Raw genomic sequence first — 25,943 nt, forward strand, 5'->3', positions numbered from 1 at the left:
TGTCCTGATTGGGACTGTGATGCTGCAGCCATCCACTTTGGGAGGTACCAACATAATACGCAGAACCATCTGTATGTCACAGCTAAAGGTTTTCTTCCTCAATTTGTCTCATAAGGAGTTCCCTCTGAAGCCATCAATGTGGAATGAGAAAGGAGTCATAAAGAGTAGGTATTGTGGAAATGTGAGCTACTCGATTATTCAAGTGGTCCGAAATTGAATTGCCTTTTGGATTTCTCAAGACTGATTTCTTATAAACCACTTAATAAAGGCTAGCCCTCATACCCAGTATTATGGTTTGGTGTGTCAGATAACACCTAGTTTGTGGTGAACAACTCTGATTGCATAGACATTTGTCTCATGGGTAGGTGTTTCTATCAGGGACTACTAAGAAGCCAGGAGCTGTTTCTCAAAAGGAGAAGAGTTATTTACAGGAGCGGGCATGGCTTTACCCTAGCGTTCTGCTACGTGATTGTCCCAGAGACTCCTGATAGGATCTTTACTTGCGGCAGACACTTCTAGTGTCATTGAATATACTCACAAGGTACAAGTGGTAGAGCATCTTGCAATTCAGCCTGGACATGCTACAGAGCTTCTTGTGCCTTATGTATTATTTGATGATTGAGTTAGAGCAGCATACTCAAATATGCTGAATGCTGGTGTCCAAAATCCACTTAGGCCCACCGAGCATTGTGCCTCTTTTCATTGTTGGCCTTTACAAGTTATAGTAACTTATCTTTCACCTTGGAGGAAATATCCTGTCATGCCCAGACTACTGGACCTTTAGAAACTTCAAAGAGGTTGTAGGACCCTGAGTTTTTCTGGGGATTATTGATTCTCTCTGGCTTGCATGTGTCTTACTAAGGCATTTAAGTTCCTTGCTACTTCCCCCTCATCTGGACCAGTTAGTGTGATGTTACTAATGTAGTAGACCAAGGTGATGATCTGCAGGTTGTTAGGCTGATCAGGATCTCTGCAGACTAGACGATGGTAAAAAGCATGAGTCCTAGGGTAAGACTGCAGATTTATTGTTTCTGCCAGATAGAAGCAGTCTACTTTTGGATGGCCCTAAAAATTAGTATAGACAAAAAAGTATTTGACAGAATTGTAGCTGCCTACAAAATATCAAGGGATTTGTTGATTTGCTTCAGTAAAAATACCTCCTCTGGAACAGCAGCTACAGTTGAAGTCATCACCTGATTTTACAGTCCACAGTCATTCTTCAAGATCCATTTACGTTTGCATGGGCCAAATAGGTCAGTTAAATGGAGATGAGATAATTTGATTACCCCTGTATCTTTCAGGTCTAGTATAGTGACATTAATCTCAGAAATTTCCTCAGGATATGGCATTGCTTTTGTTTAGTAGCTTTGTAGAAAAAAATGAAAGTTCTAGGGGCTTCCACTTGGCCTTTCTTACTTTAGTAGTACTCCAAGAGGATCAGAGAAACAGTGTAGGAATTTTTCTAGTTGCCTATTCTATTTCTCTTCCAGTTGTACATTTGGGAAGTAGAAAAATAGCTACAAGATAGGTCTGGGGATCCACAGAGCTCATTGAGACAGCTTTGGGCCAAAATTCCATCAATCACTTCACCATCATGTCCCCACTTTCACTAGTGGACCACAGTGATGTTTTAGGTCAGTTCAGTGTTACTATCTTGTGATGCCTGAAAGATCACAATATTTTCTATTCCCTAGTGCACAGTGACTACAGTGAATGTCCACAGGTGCCTTTGGGGAAGGCTTGGAGTATGATTTACAGTGTAGAGTTGGGGCATTGTTGTAGGATCCTTTCTCAAGGGGATTTGGCCTCCCTTTCAACCAAGAGGCTCTGGGTCTATGAGCAGATTAGTTCTAGAAACAAAGTAAGAGCTTCTCTCTCTCTGTCTCTTAGGTAATTGAAGTCATGTTTCTGGCCACAAGTTTTTCCAGTAATATAGATAAGTAGTAATTTAGTAGGCTGCCTAGAGTGTATTAGACAGAATGGAAACCATTCATAGGCAAGCAGGAACAGGATATAAAGATGAAATTACTTTATAGACTTATTTCTCTTAGAGATTAATACTTAGCATTTTTTGCAGTCTAACTTCTTAAGTAATTATTTTAATATTAAATAATTGTAGTTAACATTTATTGAAGGCTTACTCTGTTAGACACTACCAATCCTCACTTGAATTCTTGTAAAAACATTATGTGAATAGTTTTTTGTTTTTTTCCCATTTCACAGAAGTAGGAAATTGAAGTTAATTTGACTAGGGTCTCATGGTTGATGGAGAAGCTGGGCTTAGAATCCAAGCCTGTGTGACAATAAGGTCTGTGCTTTAGATAATTTGCTGGATTATGGTGACAACAAAAAATACAACATATGAAGTAAATCTTTGTATAACCTAGTAGTGATGAATTGTACAGCTATATATTTATGAGTGGAGATATTTAAGTGCCTAGTTTATGCTTAACATTGTGTATGTGCTGGAGGAATGTGAAAAATGACAGATGATTTTATTTATTTAAAATTTTAATTTTAATTAATTTATTTTTACATCTTTATTGGAGTATAATTGCTTTACAATGTTGTGTTAGTTTCTGCTGTACAACAAAGTGAATCAGCTGTATGTATACACATATCCCCATATCCCCTCTCTCTTGAGCTTCCCTCCCACCCTCCCTATCCCACCCTTCTAGGTCGTCAGAAAACACTGAGCTGATCTCCTTGTGCTATGCAGCAGCTTCTCACTACAGATGATTTTAGTTATCCTTAATTGTGGATGAGATATGTAAGAAGATGTGCTACCATTTGTTTCTAAACTTTCTTTTTCAGGATGGTTAGTTTCATTTTTTATGTAATTGCAGGTTCTTACTTTAAATGATAAATTAATGGAGTAAACTCACTTGAGACTATAAATAGTTCTTTATCTTATAATGTATAAGTCATGGTTTTGGTGAAAACTATTGAGTATGTTTTCCTTTGCTTACACTCCTGTTTTCTTTCAGTGGGCCACAGTTACATTTCATCTTCCTCATCATGTGTTGAAGTCCATTGCCAGTGCCATTGTGAATGAACTTAAGAAAATAAATCAAAATATTGCTGCCTTACCTGTGGCGTCCTCAGTGATGGACAGATTGTCTTACCTCTTACCTAGTGCACGTCCAGAACTTGGGGTGGGGCCAGGTCGTTCTGTGGACAGGTATGACCTTGCTTATAAAAAGGTGTGACAGTGAGATTGAATTGATGAGTTTTTTGATTAACAAAGAATAACTTAAAATTTGATTATGATTTAAAAAATTTCAAAATATTTTTGAAAACCACTCAGATTTTTATTTCTCTTAAAGTACTGAAGTGAAGTAAACTACTCCTTGACTTGTTAAACAATTTCTTTTGGTGCCTGGAAAGTATTTAAAAGGATTATGAAACTATATTTTTAAAATTCCATCTTTGTACTTGCTTAGTAAATATTTGAGTCAATTTAAAAATATTATAATTATTAAATATATATGAATTATTTTGCCTTGATGAAATTTTGTGACCTTTGGCATAAATTTTGGTAAATTAAAAGACTCTGCCAGAATCTGAATATAAGAGCCATATAAAAAACAAACAAACAAACAAACAAACAAACCCAAAAAAGAGCCATATATTATTTCCTACTTAAAAAATGAACAGAGTTAAAAAAGCAGTTAGGGATGGGCTTCCCTGGTGCAGTGGTTGAGAGTCTGCCTGCTGATGTAGGGGACACGGGTTTGTGCCCCGGTCGGGGAAGATCCCACATGCCGTAAAGCGGCTGGGCCCGTGAGTCATGGCTGCTGAGCCTGCGTGTCTGTGAGCCTGTGCTCCGCAACGGGCTCGGCCACAACAGTAAGAGGGCCCGCGTACCGCAAAAAAAAAAAAAAAAAAAAAAAAAAGCAGGGCAATTTTGTGGTTTTTTTGTTTGTTTGTTTTTGTTTTTTTAGGGCAATTTTGAATTAAGATTTTTATGCTGCCTGCCCTGGATTTAAGCAGTATTATAAAAAACCACAACTCAATCATTATTTTCTTCACTAGAGATTTATTGGAGTTCTGCTTTGTATAAAACTAACTAAAAAGTCAGTAATGCATTCACTGAAAAACTTAAATGATTTGTTATTTGAAATAAAATTTATCAGTACTGAAGTTCAGAAATGCTTTACTGAGATATTAAATTTAGCAGTTTTGATAAGTTCACATTTCCCTTTCCATGTAGCATTTTACATTTTCACTCCTTCATTGAATGTGAATTGTAACTGCCTATGCTGTTTTCTGAAGTACATTTATAAAGAGTACATGCTGATGTAGCAAAAGTATTACTGAACGAGTTAACCTTTAACTTATGTTATCTTAAGTATTGCCCCCCCCCCCACTCCCCGCCAGCTGCACTGTGTGGCTTGTGGGATCCCAGTTCTCTGACCAGGGATTGAATCCGGGCCCCCGGCAGCAAAAGCACGGAGTCTCAACCCCTGGGCAGCCAGGGAATTCCCGTATAGCTCTTATATTAGTTTGCGATATTTATTAGTTTATCCTTTTGTAAACTGAAACTGCTTAATCAATTGCCCTTGTTTTGTTAAGTGATTTTATTATTATGTAAATAACTTCTCTTGGTTGTTAACATTTGGGAAGAATTTTTGTATTCCATAGTAATATTGTATCTCTAACTTTTGGGCAAAATGTGGAGACTTTCATTTTTAATAACTGTCAGATGATATGTACTGTGGCTATCATTAAAATATTCTTTGGAATATGTCTGGAGAGGGGGAGAAAAAGGAAAAGTATGTATTTAGAATAAATGTTTCTTATCTGAGAGCCATGCCTATCTTGACACTATAATTTCAGAGCTATTTTCTTTGCAATCAGTAGGAGAGTATCTGAAGAACTCAGTGCAAGCTGTCATAAGTGGTTTATTTTAGAAAATGCATTCATTAGATGGGATTGTCAGTGTTTCTGGAGGTGTTAAAATGTCTCAAAGTATTAATTTTGATATAGCCTGTGGTGTTTATTTCATTAAATATGAATCTAGGAACCTTATGAAAACCTTGATGAACTCTGTTGGAGGTTTGAGTAAGGGTCTACTGGATGCTATTGCTGTTTTGTTTGGTAATATAACTAAATGGACAGGTTTTCTGTTTTGAGACTGACACAGATCTTTGAAGACATCTATATAGCCTGTAGATGATAAAACTTTTCTAACTAAACAATTTTTTTTTAATTTTTATTTTTTTTAAATTTTATTTATTTTTGGCTGTGTTGGATCCTTGTTGCTGCGTGAGGGCTTTCTCTAGTTGCAGTGAGCGGGGACTACTCTTCGTTGCACGGGCTTCTCATTGTGGTGGCTTCTCTTTTTGCAGTGCACAGGCTCTAGGTGCGTGGGCTTCAGTAGTTGTAGCACGCGGGCTCAGTAGTTGTGGCACGCAGGCCCTAGAGTGCGTGGGCTTCAGTAGTTGCGGCGCATGGGCTCAGTAGTTGCTGTGCACGGGCTCTAGGGTGCATGGGCTTCAGTAGTTGGGGTGCACAGGCTCAGTAGTTGTGGCTCGTGGGCTCTAGAGTGCAGGCTCAATAGTTGTGGCGCACAGGCTTAGTTTCTCCATGACAGGTGGGATCTTCCCGGACCAGGGATTGAACCTGTGTCCCCTGCATTGGCAGGTAGATTCTTAACCACTGCACCACCAGCGAAGTGCCTGTTTTTCTTTTTTTTCAAATCAGAACACAACTATGAGTTAAACCTAAAGCTCTCTAGCAATATTATAGGAAACCATGTACTAATTTAAGGGAAGAATTTAAAGGAAAGTATTTTTGTGGTCTCTTTGTGGTGACCTTTACCACTTTCTCTCTCTTTTTAAAAATCAGTTGCCCTTCTGTGTTAGGAAGAGGAAGCTCTGCTTATCAGTCCTTTCTTATTTGAAGCTGTTTGGACTTTTTCTAATTTTGGTAGTCTCCTTTAAAAAGATACTCTAGTATTGTCACAGGTTCACTCTTAGTGAGCTAATGTATTTTAATGAAAACATATGTGAAGATTTCTTTTTTTTTTGATAATTCCCTGGAGAGTACAAGTTTCCTGGAAAAGGATTTCTCTGGAGAAAGAACATATAAATTGCTTTCTACTTAAAAAAGAAAAAACTAAACTAGAATATACTTTCTCAATATGGTTGAGATAAAACTACCATTCCTTTGGTTGTGGTTTTATCCATTTTTGCAAAACTCGTCACATGATGAAAGTGTAGGGTTCTGTGCCTCTACATTTTCAGATTTTCTGCTCTCTGATTGCTAATTATGCAACATTGGTTAATCTAATCTCCCTGGGAATTGTTTATCAGTTGTAGCTATCTTATCACGTTTCTTTTTTCCCTACTCTGTTCAAGGGAAGTTCCTAAAACTGATCATTTTTAATTTAAAACACAAATTTGAATTGGTAATTAGACATTCCCAGTTTGTGTTGATAATCCAGTAAACTTTTTTCTTCAGTGGTAGATAGTAGTGTCAGTGTAATTTGATGCTCAACTTCGGTTACATAAAGTTCGTTTACTTTTAGATCATTGATGTATAGTGAAGCTAACAGACGGGAGACGTTTACCTCATGGCCTCATGTAGGCTATAGATGGGCACAGCCAGATCCCATGGCTCAAGCTGGATTTTATCATCAGGTAAATAAGGCTGTCAAAAATTTCTTTTCAATATGACTTTGTAGCCTTTGTAGCTTTTAGTAAAATTGTCAACATTTTAATACTTTTTCAGTCATTATACTATTTTCTGCACCCAGGCTCTGTGCTTGTGTGTATATATGTAATGTGAGTTTTGTTCTTATACTTCTGATCTTAATACTGACTGGCTGTTTCCTATGTCACATACTGTGTATGAAAGAGGAAAACATTAAAAAAGAAAAAAAAGTAACCAATAACTGAGTTAATGCTTTATAACTATTTTCTTTCAGATTATATATATGATAAGTATGATATATATAATATGTTTATGTATACAGTTAATCAGCAAACAGGCAGTATTCTCCAGATTTGTGTCTTGAGAAGTATTCTCTCTGGGTGTGTGTTTATTTTCAGTTTTGACTTATGCATTCATAACAGAGCAGTACATGTTAGGGTAATGCAATAAAAGCAATACATTGCAGTTACTCTTGAAATTTTAGTTTTATTGGGATTAAAAATTACCCATATATTAGATAACTATGGAAGCAGCATTGTGGGTAGTACAGTGTGACTTGAATACATATGTATTGAAGAATTGATTAAGAAATTATTTAGAAAGAGAAAGAATTAATCAGGGAAAATAGTCATGGTTTTATGTAGGAAAAGAGGAGGGTGTACAGGTAAGGATGAGTGTGACAAAAAGACATGAGAATGGGACATGATAGAAAGCTTCGTGGAGCTAAAGTAGAGGAAGTTAAGAAAAATGAGTTTAGATAGGCATAATAAACCAGTTAAAGGAAACTTCAGCTGAATAATGTCGACTGGCTTACCACTGTTTTGCCATTGCTAAAGAAGCTGAGAAATCTAATAATTACATGTCAGTTTGCATAAAGCATGCATATTTAATTTTAGAACTAAATTAAACTTTGAATATATTGAAGTTACTGTCATAAAGAATCTTAAGAGTGATTATTCCTTTGTTATCCTGAAGTGTTCTTGAAATATCTTAAACTAAGATTAAATCAGAAAACTATATATATTTGAAGATTTTATTCAGAGTTTGTCAAATTCCCAGTTAAAGATAGATTTATTTGGGGACTGGCTAATATTAAAATCACTGAATATGTTTTCCTAAGTTAAGGATTGAATGGGACTATTTTTCCTAATAATTTATCTTCTTCCTTCTTATTTGGTGTTATTTCCTAAAACAGTCTGTTAGGTGATGCCTTGATATTTTTTCTGTTGAGCTCTTGTTCATTGTATTCCATTTTTTTTTTTTTTTTTCCTTTTGGCCGCGCCATGCGGCTTGTGGGATCTTAGTTCCCTGACCAGGGATTGAACCCATGCCCCCTGCATTAGAAGCACGGAGTCTTAACCACTGGACCGCCAGGGAAGTCCTTGTATTCCATTTTTGCAAAGATCAAATCATAGGTTTTCTAGAATTTTCTACCTGTATTAGGTGCTGATTATTCTCAGTCTTCTAAAAAATATAATATATTTACACCTGTAGACATACTAAGTGCTAAGTAGAGTAAGTATTCAAAAATATTAATGTTAGTTTTTAGAGGTATATTTCAGTTCAGATTTAGATTTTATATATATATATAAATGTCATTTTGTCATATGTGTCTTACTTAAAGAATGTTACCTTAATTACATTCACTAGTTTGCTTTTCCTTTTTACTTGCCCTTTCCTATGTAGTAGTATAGAATTCAGTTTTTTTTTTTTTTTTTTGCGGTATGCGGGCCTCTCACTGTTGTGGCCTCCCCCGTTGCGGAGCACAGGCTCCGGACGCGCAGGCTCAGCGGCCATGGCTCACGGGCCCAGCCGCTCCGCGGCATATGGGATCCTCCCAGACCGGGGCACGAACCCGTATCCCCTGCATCGGCAGGCGGACTCTCAACCACTTGCGCCACCAGGGAGGCCCTAGAATTCAGTTTTTAATAATAAACCTGTTAGACTATTTCCTTTCATATACTTAACTATATTTAAAATACTTTAGTAATATAATTAGAAGATGCTAGATCAGAGATTGAGGATGTGTGTGTCTCCATATTTGATTTAGTGGTCATTTGCTGATGAAACATAATTTTTCAAATAAGGCAGCAAATTTATAAACATTTGGGGATTAAAAGTATATTGTTGAGTCCTAATAGTATAGGCTAATTTTCTTTTTCTCAATATGGAATTTTACCTAAAATTATGAACTTATTTAGAAGAGTTTTTATTAAGCAGTTTTAATATTGATAAACCTTTTCTGTCTTCTTTATAAATTTGCAGCCCGCCTCATCTGGAGATGATAGAGCCATGTGTTTTACTTGTAGTGTATGTCTCGTCTGTTGGGAACCTACTGATGAACCTTGGTGAGTCTTGATATTTCTGAATGTAATAGGCTAAGTTCTATAAATGTGCTTCTAAATTTTATTTTTCTGATATCTGTATATTAATATTCTTGCCTTTTGTCGTCTGTATTTTTGCCTCTGAGAATGAGGTAATGCTGTCTATGCTCTGTCACATCACTTGGCATACAGGATCTCTAATGTGTGACTTTCCAAGATGTATACATGGGAGAAGTGCCAAAGAATGGAACTAGACTCTGACTGAAAACTAGAAGGCTATGATAAAATAAGTTTAAGAAGCATGATTAAATTAAGCACTTTAGCCTTGTTCTTTTGAGGGCAGGTCATCAATAGGGAATCCACGAAGGAGGGCCTTTATGATTTACATTTCTAATTTTGAAGTAATTCTAGGGAGTCTGTGGTGGTTTTGAATTTTAGTGCATGAAAGTTTAGAACTTGGTTAAACAACAGAGATCATGTATTGGAACCTCATTTTTAGAAATAACTATTCTGAGGCCCTGTTAATAGAAATAGTGGGACTTCCCTGGTGGCGCAGGGGTTAAGAATCTGCCTGCCAATGCAGGAGACGTGGGCTCAAGCCCTGGTCTGGGAAGATCCCACATGCCGCGGAGCAGCTAAGCCCGGGTGCCACAACTACTGAGTCCACGTGCCACAACTACTGAAGCCCGCGCACCTGGAGCCCGTGCTCCGCAACAAGAGAAGCCACCGCAGTGAGAAGCTGCGCACCTTAACAAAGAGCAGCCCCCGCTCTCCACAACTGGAGAAAGCCCGCGCACAGCAGCAAAAACCCAACGCAGCCAAAAATTAAATAAATAAATAAGTAAATTTATAAAAAGAACAACAACAACAAAAAGAAAGCTGTTGTAGAATGATTCATATAATAATATTGTTTATTTAAAATGAAAAAACCCATATTTTCTGAATGTACATGTATAAATTTATAAAAATATTTTAGAAGTATATTAAATTCGTAATAGTGGTTACCTGGAGGTGGGATAGGAGATTACTGGGGTTGGATATTATAACCTAAGTGGGTCTTTTGCTGTATTTCAGATAGTCATATGTCACGTAAATAAAATTTTAATTAAAAAGTTAAAACTCAGGTTAAGAGAGAACGATGGAAAGAGGAAAAATACCCTAAGGTTTGGATGTGAGGGAATCCAGTTCAGATATCATGTGCCTGCAGATGCCATGTAAAAGCATTAACGTAAGACACCTTGTGTATTGTAAATTGTCCAGGATTTATATATGGTTATAGGTAAGTTGTAGGTGCAGTGTAAAAAGAAATATGTATACCCCATGGAATATTTTACAAGTATAGCTTTCCTTTCTTTGACATGGAAGTATAAAAATGGGTTTTTAAAAAAGCCTCTTTTTTTTGGTGGCAGCATTCTCACATTTCAAATAATGCCTTGTAATTATAGCTAGTGAAAGTTTAAAAAATAAAAAAAAGAATAACCAAAAAGAAATAAAGTAGTCACAAAGTTGGGCAGATAAATTTTAAGTGTTAAGTTGATCCTGCTTTAAATATTTGAGAAATTTCTTCAAGTCAGTATACCAGTCTTGATCTGAGGTCCTAGTATTTTATTCTTATTACACACGTTAGGATTTTCTAGTAAACTAATTTACCATTTCATTTTGCTCAGTAAGTATTTATGTGAAGGAAATAATGTACAATCTATAGACATTATCCAAGTTTCTTTGAAGTTATTTGTCTGATGGAGTCTGATAGTGAATGTGAAAGGTATATCTCTGTGTTTTTAATATATGTCATTTTATCCTTACTCTAGAGATCTTTCTGCTTTCAGGTCTTTACTAAAAAAGTTTTTTGCAGTATGAATGGCATTTATAGAGTTATTGTATGCTCTTTACAGCTGTGGCCACTTATATAGATAGGTGGGTCTGTATCTACGTATGGATTATTTATCTATTTATTTTAAAAGCAGCTTTATTGAGATACCTTTGACATGTAAAAATTACATACATTTAAGGTGTACAGTCTGGTGTTTTAGTATATATACACATTGTGAAAAGATCACCATAATCAAGTTAATTAACATATCCATCACCTCTAATAGTTACCAGTTTGTGTGTGTTTGTGTGTTAAGAATATTTAATTCAAGATACATCCTCTTCACAAATTTCAAATACATAACATGGTAATGTTATCTTTTGTCACCATGCTGTAGAATACATAGAAAATTTGAAACTGAAACAAAGTAGTTATTTATTTAAAGCTGTGGGAAACCAGTGTGAAGAAATATAAGGAGATTAAACAGTTTTATCAGTATATTAATATGATATAAATTTTACTGTATCATTTATCTCTGTTTCAACTGAGACTGGCTTTATTTGTAATCAGTTGAAGTGAACAATTGCTGTTAAAGTGAGTAATTAACATGTTAGAGTGATCTCAGTAAAATGAAACAATTTGCTATTTAAGTCTTTAATTAAAGAATACTTTAAGTTCAATTAATTGTTTTTTTTTAAAGAAAAAATATCGTGCAGTTCTCTTTTAGTGTACAGACTTAACAGCTTAGTTGTTCAGTAAACTTTCCCTTCCTTAATTTGTGTAAAGGTCTGAACACGAGAGACATTCCCCAAACTGCCCGTTTGTGAAAGGTGAGCACACACAGAATGTGCCATTGTCAGTCACTCTTGCAACAAGTCCCGCGCAGTTCCCTTGCACGGATGGAACTGACAGAATATCTTGCTTTGGGTCCGGGAGCTGCCCTCACTTTTTAGCTGCTGCAACGAAACGAGGAAAGATCTGCATATGGGATGTTTCCAAACTTATGAAGGTATGTTTTAATTTTGGAGAAACATATTAGTAATTGAGAAAAAATCCGTTGTAAATTTAGGCTTTTCATTTATTTGTTTAGGTGCACTTAAAGTTTGAAATTAATGCATATGATCCAGCAATTGTACAACAGCTTATTCTCTCGGGAGAACCAAGCTCAGCAGTTGAATCTAGGAGACCAACTTTGGCATGGCTGGAAGACTCCTCTAGTTGCTCAGATATTCCAAAATTGGAAGGAGATAGGTATGTAAATTTGTTTTGATAATATTTATAGAAGTTAAGTGTTTTCTTTTCCTAAATTGTATATTCTCTTAATTCTAATTAAAGAGGTAGAAAACATTGTTAGTCTCAAGAGATGAGAGACTTAGTGTTTGGTTAGACATCTGAAAGAATTAATTCTTGAAAGAAATTGTCATTCACAAACAACATGGTCTATAAAATATACTTTATTTTCTATCTCAGTCTATGCCAATTGCGAATAATCATACCATTGAAAAGTAAAGTCTAAATAATGAAATGAAATCCTTGGATTAGATTTGTAATTTTGCCTTCTTCTAAATCTTTTCATAGAGCATTTGAATCATTTGGTTCATTTCCCCTTTTTTCATTAGCAGCTAAAATATAGAAGTGGTAATGAATAGTGAAATAACCCATGGCTAGGCAAGGTGATCTAATTATTTAAAACAATAAATGTATCAGTAGTCAGCAGTGAGTTGAGGTACAATAATTAATGCTAAGGAAAGATTCTGGTAGAATTGTTGTGCTGGATTCTATTCTATTCAGCTTTTCCGGAGATGCATGATTTCTGTGGCTGTATTTGACCTATGTGGGGGAAAGAGAGTCAAATTAAAATCCCATCTTACCTACTTGTCTCCAAAGAAGCTCTGCAGTTGTAACTCTGAACTGGGTAGGATTATAGAGCAACATTTGCGATACTCCCAATGTAGGCAGAAGAAAGGGGTCCATAAGCCACTCAGCTTGTTTTAAGCAATAGCAGCTACTACTTTTTAAGATTCTGATGGTAGCCATGTGAAATGGAGCCTGTGTAACTGATCAGGTGTCCTGGTATACTGAGATCTATCATTTCACTTGCAGGGCTTCTTGTGTTACTGATGTGTGATTGGTGTTACACCACAGTGATTTATCATTTTTATTTCACAATCTATTTATTTGGTGGCATGCACTTTCATTAAGAAGTAATATAAAACTTTACTAATGGAAATGATTTCATTATTTAAATTAATGGAGAATTCACAACATATAAAATGGCAAGTTTACCTCTGTCTAGTCCCTCTTGCTAATAGTAGGTGGAAATTATTAGTAGGTAAATGAATGTGGTCTGAGTTCTGGAACAGACTGAATTAAAGCTTCATGGTGTTCTCAGTTATTTTAAGTCCCTGTGAGAGCTTGATGGGAAAGCAGCTGGCCCATTGTTGTCTTGAGTTAGACCATATTTGCCAGTAAGACTGAAAAGTAAGCATGCGTGATCTCTTTGATTTACTTCAAACTTAGTGGAAAATTATTCATGGAAGATAATGAAACTGGTATGTCCTGAACACTGACTTTAACTAGAACTTTTGACTCAGTTTTGTAATTTGAGGATTAAAAATTGAATCAAGATGTAGTTTTAAGATCACACACATATACATACCTTGGTAAAATGTACATTTTAGGTAAACACTTGTCCAGTATTTCTTGTGGACAGGTATTATCTGAGCTTGTGTGCTAGGGTTGAGATATAAATCTCTCTGCCTGCTTTTTTAAGAGACTTAAAATCTTTCTAGGGTAGAATGACCCTTTTCTCCCAAGATAGTGTGAAATGAGTCATATACAAAGATTACTGTGTGTCAGGGTGGTAGGAGGAAGCTGAAGAGGTGGAGCTTCAAGCTCTTTCTCTCCCCTTCTTTTCCTCCAGAGGTAGCAGGATTCCTGTTGAATTGGTAGTGGATATAATGAGCCAGACTACCTCTGCTTCTGTGGCACGAGATATAGTATATTTTGTTTTAAAATATGCTGTGCTTCATTAGCTTGAAGAAGAATACATTAATTGAAGAAATTAAAGCTTGACCAAGAAGTTTAAAGTAATTAGCAGTATAGCTTGCTTGGCAATTGTTTTTTGTCTATTTCTACTTAGGAGGCAACATTTGTCTTTGTTCTGAATTTATTTAAGGAAGAATATTTATTTGGGACACATTTAATTTTAATGAATTAACATTTTTGTCTGGATGCCTCGTTTGTATATTATGTCTTTCAAATTTGCAAAAATTTCCTGAGTTTAACTTTGAAGTTGCTTATAGTATTGTATATCTTAGTTATATATCAAAACTAAGGTACACCTGTAGTATTAGCATATATAATCTTAACTAAGCATTTTAAACTTACCATATATATTTTTTTGCATGTTTATTACTTTGGAAAAGGTTTTATATCATGTAAAAGACTTTAGTAAATCTAGTGTCTATTATATAAGTACATTTGACCCTTGAACAACATGGGTTAACTGCGTGAATCCAATTATGTGTGTATTTTTTTTAACAGTGAATACTGCACAATCTGCGGTTGGTTGAATCTGCAGATGCAGAACCACGGATACAGAAGGGCAATTAGTATAAGTTATACACAGATTTTCCACTTAATGGAGGGTTGGTGCACCTAACCCCTGTGTTGTTCAGTGGTCAACTGTAATGCATGTTTATTGTAGAAATATTAGAAAATAATGTAAGTAAATTGAAGAAAAGTAGAGTCCCCATTCTCATACCATCTAGTCATGTTAACGTTTAGGTGTGTATAGTTTTTTTTAAACCCATGTGATTTAAAAAACATTTATTGATGCATAATTACCTATCAGAAGATTCACCCTTTAAGTGTACAGTTTAGTGGTTTTACTCATATGATTTTATCACTTAGTAGTATGAGCATTTTTTCTGTCAAGAAATAATGTTTTTTAAAATATTACTTTATTTTGAAGAATTTCACAATAAAGCTTTTTTTTTGTGTGGGCTAATTAAGGCAATTATCTGGCAACCCTTTGTAACATTCTCTGTAACTTCAAGACAGCTGAATTCCTTCTTTAAAATATACTACTACTAGATTTTATCTTTTGTCTCAGTGTAACTGGGTAATATTTGGCTATTTTTCTTAATGCAAAAGCCCTCAAAACCTATCGTTTCTTCTTGGTTTGGACTTCTTCATTCTGGATAATTCCCAATCATTAATTTTTCCTCTTAGGATTTATTTTTCCAAATATCTTTATTATTTTTCTGAAACTAGCCAGTTAGTGGCTTGAGACTAATTAGCAGCTCATCTTTTTCACATTCTTTTTGTTATTTTTAAATTATAGCACAAAATTTGTTTATGGTTAATTATTACCAGTTGAAAAAACTGAAACACAGAAATTATGTCAAAAATATCTAAGCAAGTATCTTCCCACCCCAATTTCAGACATTACTTTAAGCATTTTTAAGGGACATTACCAGGTTACATTTCATAATAAAATAACATTATAAATGCCTAGGTATTTCAGATGGAAGTGCAATATACTGTTTCAAAAAGGGAGAATTACTTTTTCTTCTTGTGAAATGCATCTTTTAATTTTTGTAGTTTAGGTTATCAAAATTTTAGAACTGCTGTAAATGTGCTGATTGTTAGTTCATACACTGCCTAATGTGCTAGAGTGGTCTGTAATTATATCTTTTTTCCTGTTTGCTAACAATGGAGACTAAGGATAACATTAGATGCAAAGAGAGAGGCTGGCAATTTCTTGGCCACCTGAGTGAAGAGGAAAAAGAATCTTGTTGTCGTGACTCCTAAGTTATGAGTTTTAGTAGTTTTCCTGCTTATCAAAGCGGTCTTAACAGCCCCTCCCAAACAAGGGAAAAAAATGAAAAGCAAAACACAAATGAAATGCATATCTGTGTGAAAACACTTACATACACACATATTTATACAGCTATTCTATTTGGTTTTAGGGTAACTTTTCTGAATTCAGTAATAGAATAGTTACTAAAATTTTACTACTGGAAGCTTGTGCTTGATCTTATTAGCTGTTTTTCTCTTTTTTCATTTTATTTACCCAGACTGTCCCTAGTCGTACCTATTCATTTGTCGAATTCCCATAGATTCTGTTGTAAGTTTTTAGAGATTACCACACTCTATTTCAGGCAAGCATTTATTTAATGATTTAAGATTATTCATTATTAGCATTGTTAATCAGTTAGGGTCTCAAACTACTTATATATCATTTAAGCTAGTTGTGTGATGCTTGTTTGAGATGCAAAACAATGGTTGTAACATTGTCCTTTTTTCTTTGCTGTCTCATGTTATGTATACTTTTTTTGAAATGGAAATTAATTTTTACTTTATCTTTTAAGTGATGATTTACTAGAGGATTCAGACAGTGAAGAGCACTCCAGATCAGATTCTGTGACGGGTATGTAAAAAATACTAGATAATCTGTTTTTTATATCCTTGCATTTATATAGTTTTTAGGTAAAGCTAAATACCACTTAATTCTATATTTCTTAGTGCAAACTCTAAATTTTCATTAATACACAAAGAAATCTCAAATATTATGTATCAGAGATCTTGAATTAGTAGTGTGTTCATAGAGTTTCGTACTTAAAATTTAAATAGTACCTATTTGAGCCAAAGGAATTAAAATGAATCTTATTAAATCTTTGTCACATATTTCAGGGGCATTAAACTCTTCCAAATGTGTTCAGCTTATTTGTATAGTGTATTGTATTATTAAATAAAAGTAACATTTAAATGAATAATTATTAATTAATGATTTCTTATTCTCCCCAAAACACAGGTGAATAGAGAATAAATTTTAAAGTATAAAATCATAGACTAAGCCATCAAGTAAATGCTGCCTTGTTCATTAACTTATGAAATATTAAGGCAAAAGAGTATGCTTCATATTTTAATGTAGTTATATTATAGGCAAGGCATCTCAGAATTTGAATTCTAACCCTGTCACTTTTTTTTTGGCTGTGTTGGGTCTTCGTTGCTGTGCATGGGCTTTCTCTAGTTGCGGTGCGTGGGCTTCTCATTGAGGTGGCTTCTGTTGTTGTGGAGCATGGGCTCTAGGCGCGTGGGCTTCAGTAGTTGTGGCTTGTGGGCTCTAGAGCGCAGGCTCAGTAGTTGTGGCGCACAGGCTTAGTTGCTCCGTGCCATGTGGGATCTTCCTGGACCAGGGCATGAACCCGTGTCCCCTGCCTTGGCAGATGGATTCTTAACCACTGCGCCACCAGGGAAGCCCAACCCTGTCACTTATTATAGTCTGATTGCACTTCCTAATATATAAAATAGTGATATTAACATCTGTTACTTAAAATTTTGGGAATTGATTAAGATAAAAATACGTAAACAGATTACCTGGGAAGTAGCCACTATTTTAAAGAAGTGACCATTATTAAATTCTGGCTATTTTCTAATGGCAAATGTCATGAAATAAGGACATATTTGACTTATTAAATCTCTTTAGGGGAGACTTGGTTTTGTATAGTTCAGTTGTTAAAAGTTATGTGTCTAAAGTTAGTACAGAGTAGCAGGTGCTCTCAATTCTAATTTGTTGTAAAATCTTTTTAAAGCCACCAAACAGAATACTGCACTGATTTTTGGGTTAACCCTCATTTGTGTTTTAAGGTAGTTCTTAGCAATGAAAAAAATCAAGAGAAATGTAGGAAACTGCCCCGAATAATATACAAATGTGTAATTAGCTCTAGGAAAAATAATTGATTACATTTAAAAAATTTAGTCGGATGAAGAGTGCTCTTTTTCCACTTTGTTACCCCTTTGCAAAAGAAAGGGCTACTATTGCATTTTGAAAAATCTGATGAAGAATAATACATTGGTCACTGGTTATCTGGAGATCTGGTTAGAGCTTGAACTCTTTTGCAAAATTAGTCTTTGGTCTTGTCAAGTCACTTAAACTCTCTGGGCTTCAGTTTTTCCTTTGTCAAGTGAAGTATTTGAACTAAATGTTCCTTTTTCTGCTCTTAAATTTTTTGATTCTAGCTATTATCCTTTCCTTTGTATGTAGTGGCCTAGCTCTTTCCTCTGGGTCTAGGGATCTCAGTAGGTATTTTTGTAATTATAGTACTTATATATTGATCTATTTCCTTATCCCTTTTCTACCTTTATCTTTTTCATCTATGCCTGTTTGATCTTTCACACTTCCTTTAGATTCTGTAGTCCTGTTTACTTCACTTCCCACTTACCGTATATTTCTGTTGACTCTTTTTATGATACCTCATTCAGGGTTGGGAGTGGTGTCCTCATGTAGTATTAAAAGGTAACCATGGTAAGAGAAAAAAATCCTTCCAGTTCAGAATTTTTAATTCCCTCATTTGAGGATTTGTAAGTAGTTCATTCATTTACAGTAAAATATGTATCTTCTAAGCTAATTCTTTTATATTGAGAGACTGTTGGTGAATTTTGGAGGCTTGTGATATTAATGGGATATGTATTTTCTTCCTGAAGTATCTAAAATAAGTCATAGATGCTATTTCAAAACTTAAATTTACTAACTCCAAGTTCTTCCTGTCAAATTGAATGATATGGTCTGAAAAATTGTAGAATATATTTCTTAATTTCAGAAATGTAAGTGGAGACTAAGAGACTTTTATCTGTTTTTTTAGTTGAAGGTTATGACTTTTGTAAGTAGATGGTGTCAGAGAGAAAAGTTTGCTCTTTGGTTCATATATCAGAATTATGGAACATACCTTCTTGTGTAGAAGGAGAAGAATGTTTGGCAAGAGACTGAAGAACAGTTCAAATTGAAATTTGATGGTTTTAGGAAAATGCCTGATGTAAACCTCTGGAAGTTTGGCTGGCAGAACTGTGGGTTGACACTACCTAAGTAAGCAGAATAGAGAAGCGTTTCCCAGTATGATTATCTGAAGAATATTATACTGCAGGATATTTGTAACTATGTTCTGTAAACATTTATTTTGTGGTCCAAAAGGTTTGAGAAATTCTGAGACAAGTAAAGATAATAGTTTTCCTTACTGCAGTATTTGACAGTGGTCGTCCATCTTCTGAGGAGAATGTACTGCATACGCTGTTTCCTAGACATCGATTAAATAGTTGGGAAGAAACAGAGTAGTAATGCCACTTGTTATATTTTCTTTTTTAATGGATAATCTCATCTCACATGTCTTTTGAATATTGTCTTAAATGTGTGTTAATATATGTAACTTACGGTTAATTTACTTTGCTTTAATATGTACATAATAGCTTTTTCTTGGCAATTTCCTACCATAACTGAAAAAAAACCAGTTAAGTAAGTTTCAGTTTAGTCCAATAGATAGTTAGCATCCTCAAGATTTATTACAGTGTATTGCATGTTATAAAAATCTCACTCAAAATAATGTTTCAACTTTCAGCCTCATATCTAAATGAGTAAATTTGTAAAGTAAATATATATAAATATTGCATGGCAATAAAAAGGCTGCATGTGAATATAGTCAAATGAGTGGTTAAACAGCTTCATTAGTACAGTTAAATTGTTAAGTTTATAACTAAAGTTTTTTCTGCTTTGCTAGAAATGGATTTAGCTTTAGATGATAATAGTGACATTGTGTGAAATGAGAAGTTTATGCTCAGAAAATGGGAAAGTCTAGGTTAAGCTGTCCATGAGCATTTTGAAGATATTGCTTATGAAATTGTTAACAAAAATGGTGTAAACAGAGCTTTCAGTATATCTCAAGTGTTGGATGTTCCATGAATCTCTGTTGCTCATTCTTGTACTTGGGTAACTTTCAAACTTCCATGCAATCACCTTGAGTTATTTTATACTTATTTCCTTACTCTTCTATGTTCTTCTTAATCTAAAATTGTAAAACCAATTCCAGTTTTTTTGGTATTTCCACAAGTTACATAGAGTGAGCTTTACATTAGTATTGCTAATAACGTTGTTGCCTGATAGTTTGTGCTATTGAGGAGAAAAACAGATTGATTGAAACTTTGCATTCAGTATCAAGAGATTATACCTGGTTTAGAGGTTGACTGACATCTACTTCAGGGTTTTGTGTTGAGAGAGATGTTATTTTTGGAGCATTGAGACTGAGGAATGATCTTTATACTATTTGTAAGGGGACAGCTTGAAGATCACACGGTAGACAAAAGGTCAGTAAGGGTAATGTTATGTAGTTGACTTGAAATGAACTAAAAATGAGAGGATAATACAGAAGATACTTATATTTCCCTTAAAATGACAAATTTTGGGAACTTTTTTTTTCTAGTTATTATTTTTTTCTGAGCTGAGGTTAGAATTAAATTGCATAATATGACAGTCAACTGATAATTAGCAGGGTGGGGTGGGAGAGAGGTGATGAACTGAGATTACAGTAATGTTTCATGGATATTCTTCAAAGTGCATAAATGACATATGCATAGTATTGAGTGTATTTTTGGTTTAGAGTTGAAGGACAGAAATCTTTTATTTTGATACTAATTATGTCTTCATTCTTTAACCCTTTTTTTTTTTTTTTTTAAAGGATTTTGTTCACAGATTGCCAGGAGAATGTATTCTGAATTTAAAATGATTTCTGAAACTCTTTAATACCTCTGTGGTTTTTCTGAGTAGATTCATCTCAGGTTTGATTAAATTTCCTTTAAAAGGTCTTGAATTCTTCCACGAGTGTAATTAAAATGCACCAACTGGATGAGTAAAAAAAAAGAAAATTAATGAAAATGTTATACTACAGATTTTGATTTATATTCACAAGGCCATTTGTAATGAATATTGTTCCTTTTCAAAGGGCATGCATCACAGAAGGAAGCCATGGACGTGAGCCTTGATATAACAGCACTCAGCATCCTCCAGCAGCCAGAAAAACTTCAGTGGGAGATTGTTGCAAATGTTCTTGAAGATACTGTTAAGGATCTTGAAGAACTTGGGGCAAATCCTTGCTTAACCAACTCTAAGAGTGAAAAGACAAAGGAAAAGCACCAGGAACAACACAACATTCCCTTTCCATGTTTATTAGCTGGAGGTTTATTAACATATAAATCTCCTGCTACCTCACCCATTAGTAGTAATTCTCACAGGTCACTGGATGGTTTAAGCAGAACTCAGGGTGAAAGTATATCAGAACAAGGGTCAACTGACAATGAATCCTGCACTAATTCAGAATTAAATTTTCCTCTGGTAAGAAGGACTTTACCCATTTTGCTTCTTTATAGCATCAAGGAATCTGATGAGAAAGCAGGAAAAATCTTTTCACAGATGAACAATATAATGAGTAAAAGTTTGCATGATGATGGTTTTACAGTTCCACAGATTATTGAAATGGAGCTGGATAGTCAGGAGCAGTTGTTGTTGCAGGATCCTCCTGTGACTTACATTCAGCAATTTGCAGATGCAGCAGCCAACCTTACCTCTCCAGATTCTGAGAAGTGGAACTCTGTGTTTCCCAAGCCTGGGACTTTGGTTCAGTGTTTGAGGCTGCCAAAGTTTGCGGAGGAGGAGAATCTTTGTATAGACTCAATAACTCCTTGTGCTGATGGAATTCATTTATTAGTAGGACTGCGGACATGCCCTGTTGAATCCTTGAGTGCAATAAATCAAGTAGAGGCCTTGAATAATTTAAATAAGTTAAACTCTGCACTATGTAATAGACGGAAAGGTGAGCTGGAATCAAATCTTGCTGTAGTGAATGGTGCAAATATTAGTATAATCCAACATGAATCACCAGCAGATGTACAGACTCCTTTGATAATTCAACCTGAGCAGAGGAATGTTAGTGGTGGATATTTAATACTTTATAAAATGAATTATGCCACTCGGATAGTGACTTTAGAAGAGGAGCCAATAAAAATCCAACATATCAAAGATCCCCAGGACACAATTACCTCGCTCATTTTGCTTCCACCAGATATACTGGATAATCGAGAGGATGACTATGAGGAACCTGCTGAGGAAATGCAGTTAACCTCAAAGAATGGCATTGAGAGAGAGAAAAAATCTGATATTTCTACTCTTGGACACCTGGTAATAACCACTCAGGGAGGATATGTAAAAATATTAGATCTTTCAAACTTTGAAATTTTGGCCAAAGTGGAACCTCCTAAAAAGGAGGGCACTGAGGAACAAGACACATTTGTTTCTGTCATTTACTGCTCGGGCACAGACAGGCTGTGTGCATGCACCAAAGGTAAGCTATTGATTGGTTTGGTTCTTCTACAAATCTTATAAAATCAATGTATATGGCATTCATTTATGTGCATACTTAGCATGAATTTGAGATCCATATAGATGGAGAGAAATTTATTTTTTTTATAATGAAGTCGTAAATCTTTCTACTGTTTTAACTGTTTTTAAAACTTTTTTCTACTGCCCTAGGTAAGGATTCTAATTTAAATAAGTTAATAAGTCTCTCAGAAAGTATCTTCTCTGCTTTAACCTCAAGAAAATAACCTGCTGTTGTTTCTGTGAGTCCTGACTCTGCATCTGCTCAAATTTGTGGCTTTGGACAAGTTACTTTAAACTCAGTAAACCTTTGTTTCTTTATTTATAAACTAGGACAAGGCAGCCTATTTCCAGGCTTGATAGAATTAAATGAAATAATGTATGTAAAGTTTCTGGCACAAATACATGTCCTTATTTCCTTCTGAAATAAAAGTATTTAGTAAATAATTCTTAGTTTTGCCAAATAAATTTTTCTTGTCTAATTTACTCCTAACCTTTTGCTGATAGTGAATCAGTTTTGCAACATTTGAGGCTCCATACAGAGTAACAGATAGTGTTACTAAGGAATTACTGACAATATCAGGCAAAATGAATAGTCCTATTGATTGTTCAGTAGGAATTTAGGGCCAGGAAATATTTGAAGCCTAAGTAACTATAACCAATGCTTGGCAGAGGAATTGGGTTTGGGAAGAGTTATGCATCTCATTTGTGGTTCTGGTAGAAATTAACCTGAAATTTTCCTCTCTTTAAAAAGATTTTAAGAGTTTGGCTAAGAAGGATAACGGTGGACATGGTGGTGTGGGTTGCCTTCTTTGAAACACATCTAGTGAAATAACAAGGGGAAAAAAACCTCAAATAACATCAAAATCCAACTAGATTATTTTAAAAAATGAGCAGTGTAGAATAACTTTAGAATAACAGAACTTTCAGAAAAACCATTAAAATTACAAGGGTAATTTGAGCTTATTAATCATATATATGCCAGTTCATTTCTGTGAGAGTTTTACCTGTTAATTTGTTTAGTCATCACACCCAACTTTATGAGTTATGTACTGTTATTGTCTCCATTTTACAGATAAGGAAACCGAGGGAAAGAGGTTAAGTAACTTGCCTAAGTCACAGAGCTAATAAATGACAGAGTCAGCGTTCAGATCTGGGCAGTCTGTCATCAGAGTGCTTAAACTACATTAAACTGCCAGAATATAATAAAAGCAGAACACCCATGCATTGAATTTTTGGGAATATTTTAATCTGAAAGATTTAAAAAATGAAAACAATATAGTTTGCTGTAGGCCATCTGGAAGTGGAGCTGGGTTTGGAACCTGAGTTACCCAGTCCCAGGGCACATATTCATAAGATACTAGTAGTTTCCACAAATGCAATCAGAGTTTAATGATTTGATTTATTTGATGAGATAGCTTTTGGCGATTCAGAGGAGAAATAGTATTTAAGCTATGAAATAGATTAATGTTTTCATGGAGTTTGGACAATGAAAATTTCTAGGAAGTGATCTCATGTGATGGAATTTATTTAGATGAATTGAAGGACAAGAGAAAGCCTGAGAAGTTAACCACTTTAAAAATTATACCCCAGTTCTTTAAGGGTTGACTGATCAAGATGCATTTGAAAAGATGAGATTAATAACAATAAAGAGGACAGAAAAGTTGATGTTTTAAAATGTATGTATGACAGCCCATAAAGTAGATTTTTGAAAAGCGCTGTAGCCTGTAAATCAAATGGATTTGACTCTGTCTTATGAGTATATTCAAATAGTATAAGACTCTCATGGAGAAACATTGAGTCTTTTGATAAAAATCTACAATTAATGTTATAAGTTAAATTTTTTTTTTTTTTTTGCCACACCGTACGGCATGTGGGATCTTACTTCCCCGACCAGGGATCGAACCTGTGCCCCATGCAGTGGAAGCGTGGAGCCCTAACCACTGGACCACAAGGGAATTCCCTATTATTATTATTTTTTGATGAGAACTCTTAGGATTTTCTCTTAACAACTTTCATATATAACATACAACTATTCATCTCTTTTTATTTCACTGAATCCTACTGTCATCTCAAATCTGCATCGAGTCTCTAGTGAACTTTTTCATTTTAGATACTTTTCAACTCTAGGATTTCCCTTTTGTTCTTTTAAAATAATTTCTGTTTTTTTGTTGAGATTCTTTATTTGTTGAGTCATTTTCACCGTTCGTTCTTCTAATTCTCTATACCTGGTTTCCTTTTATTCTATAAAATATTTACAATAGCTTCTTTGAAGTATTTGTCTGCTAAATCTAAATATGGGCGCTCAGAGATATTTCTCATTGATTTTGTTTTTCTTGAGCATGTGTCACTCTTTACATGTTTTATAATTTTTAATTTAATACTAGACATTTTAAATAATGTAGAAACTCTGGACTATGATTTACCCCCCTTTGGAGGTGGTTGTTGCATTGGTTATTTGGTAACCCACCTGGCCTATATCTGTGAAATCTGTTTCTTTTGCAGTGAGCAGCCACTGATGTTTCTTTCATTTTTTCCCCCCTCTGGTTTTTATTTATTTTTAAAAATTTATTTATTTTCCTCATTTATTTTTGGCTGTGTTGGGTCTTTGTTGCTGCGGGCGGGCTTTCTCTAGTTGCGGCGAATGGGGACTACTCTTTGTTGTGGTGCGTGGGCTTCTCATTGCAGTGGCTTCTCTTGTTGCAGAGCACGGGCTCTAGGTGCGCGGGCTTCAGTAGTTGTGGCTCACGGTCTCTAGAGCGCAGGCTCAGTAGTTGTGGCGCATGGGCTTAGTTGCTCCATGGCATGTGGGATCTACCTGCACCAAGGCTCGACTCTGTGTCCCCTGCATTGGCAGGCGGATTCTCAATCACTGCGCCACCAGGGAAACCGTCTGATTTTTATTTTTAAGACTTGTATCTTATTTGTTGCCTCTCTGTCCACATAGTTTAGTATTCAGCCAATGATTTTGATAATTGGTTGTGACGAAACACCTTTACTGGTAAGGTTGTGTTCAGGTGTGCCCTGGCTGTTATTTTCTTTATTTTTATTTTCTCTTGTGCCCTTTCAGGTCTTTTCTGCATAGGCATGGGGACTTGGTTGACTGAGAATGTGTTGATGGCTTGGACCCCATCTGGTCTTTGCTGCACATATTTGCAACCTCTGATCAATGTGGGATATGTGGAATGTTTACCAAGCCCCCTATGTTTCTCTCACTTCTTGTAATTCTTTCTTAATCTCTCGTTATTTCTAGTGTTTTGCTTGCCCTACGCAGGATTCTGACTTCAGATAGTAGAGTAGATGGGCCTTCTTTTCGCCACGTTAAGCAGACAAGCTTTCCAAATCAGAGTCCCCTGTGGCAGTAGTAGCATATCTGCTGGTTTTCACCGTTTGACCCACTCTGTTTAAATTACAGTTTTGTCCAATTTATAGATGCTTTTCACGAATAAGATTTTTGTCTTCCTTATTATTCTGGAAGCGAATCTCCAAATATTCTTGTGGTTTTTTTGGGTCTTAAATATTTGCTAAGCTTGTTTTCCATTTTCTTTTCTGTGATAGAAATATGAAAAATAGAAATTTGATTTCGTTTTATTGTGAATGCTTCAAAAAATTAAGAATCTTTGTTCATTTTGTTACTGCTGTGATTATGAGATTGGGCTATGGATTCCAATGTAGCTAGTGCATCAGTTTCCTCATCTGTAAAGTGGCCACAATTATACTCCCTACTTTAAGGTTTTTTGTGAAGACTAAATGAATTAAGCATTTAAAATAGTGTCTTACACATGTAAGTACTAGATAAATAACTATTTTTACATATGTTTATGTATTTGCCATTTTCATCATTAAATTTAAATTTAATTTTCCTTGACAGTTTGATTTCTGAATTCTTAGAGATATGTCACTTTGGTAGCCCTCTTTTTTTGCCTTTTGAGTGATATTAAAA

The 25,943-nt window shown here is 35.1% G+C and overlaps 1 protein-coding gene across 6 annotated transcripts in view; it reads left to right on the forward strand.

The window, feature by feature from the left end:
• The window catches only part of BIRC6 (baculoviral IAP repeat containing 6), a 230,976-nt gene that overhangs the window by 33,276 nt on the left and 171,757 nt on the right, over positions 1 to 25,943 (forward strand). For all 6 annotated transcript variants that reach the window (XR_009534377.1, XM_060117774.1, XM_060117775.1 and 3 more), the window contains exons 4-10: positions 2,988 to 3,181; positions 6,533 to 6,644; positions 8,923 to 9,005; positions 11,581 to 11,803; positions 11,885 to 12,045; positions 16,173 to 16,231; positions 20,571 to 21,965. Coding sequence is in view for 5 of the 6 variants with exons in the window: in XM_060117774.1 (XP_059973757.1) it covers positions 2,988 to 3,181; positions 6,533 to 6,644; positions 8,923 to 9,005; positions 11,581 to 11,803; positions 11,885 to 12,045; positions 16,173 to 16,231; positions 20,571 to 21,965 (2,227 nt within the window). In the remaining variant the exon portion in view is untranslated. The remainder of the gene's footprint in view (positions 1 to 2,987; positions 3,182 to 6,532; positions 6,645 to 8,922; positions 9,006 to 11,580; positions 11,804 to 11,884; positions 12,046 to 16,172; positions 16,232 to 20,570; positions 21,966 to 25,943) is intronic.

The sequence above is a fragment of the Mesoplodon densirostris genome, chromosome 14 (genome assembly GCF_025265405.1).
Source record: "Mesoplodon densirostris isolate mMesDen1 chromosome 14, mMesDen1 primary haplotype, whole genome shotgun sequence".
NCBI lineage: Eukaryota > Metazoa > Chordata > Mammalia > Artiodactyla > Ziphiidae > Mesoplodon > Mesoplodon densirostris.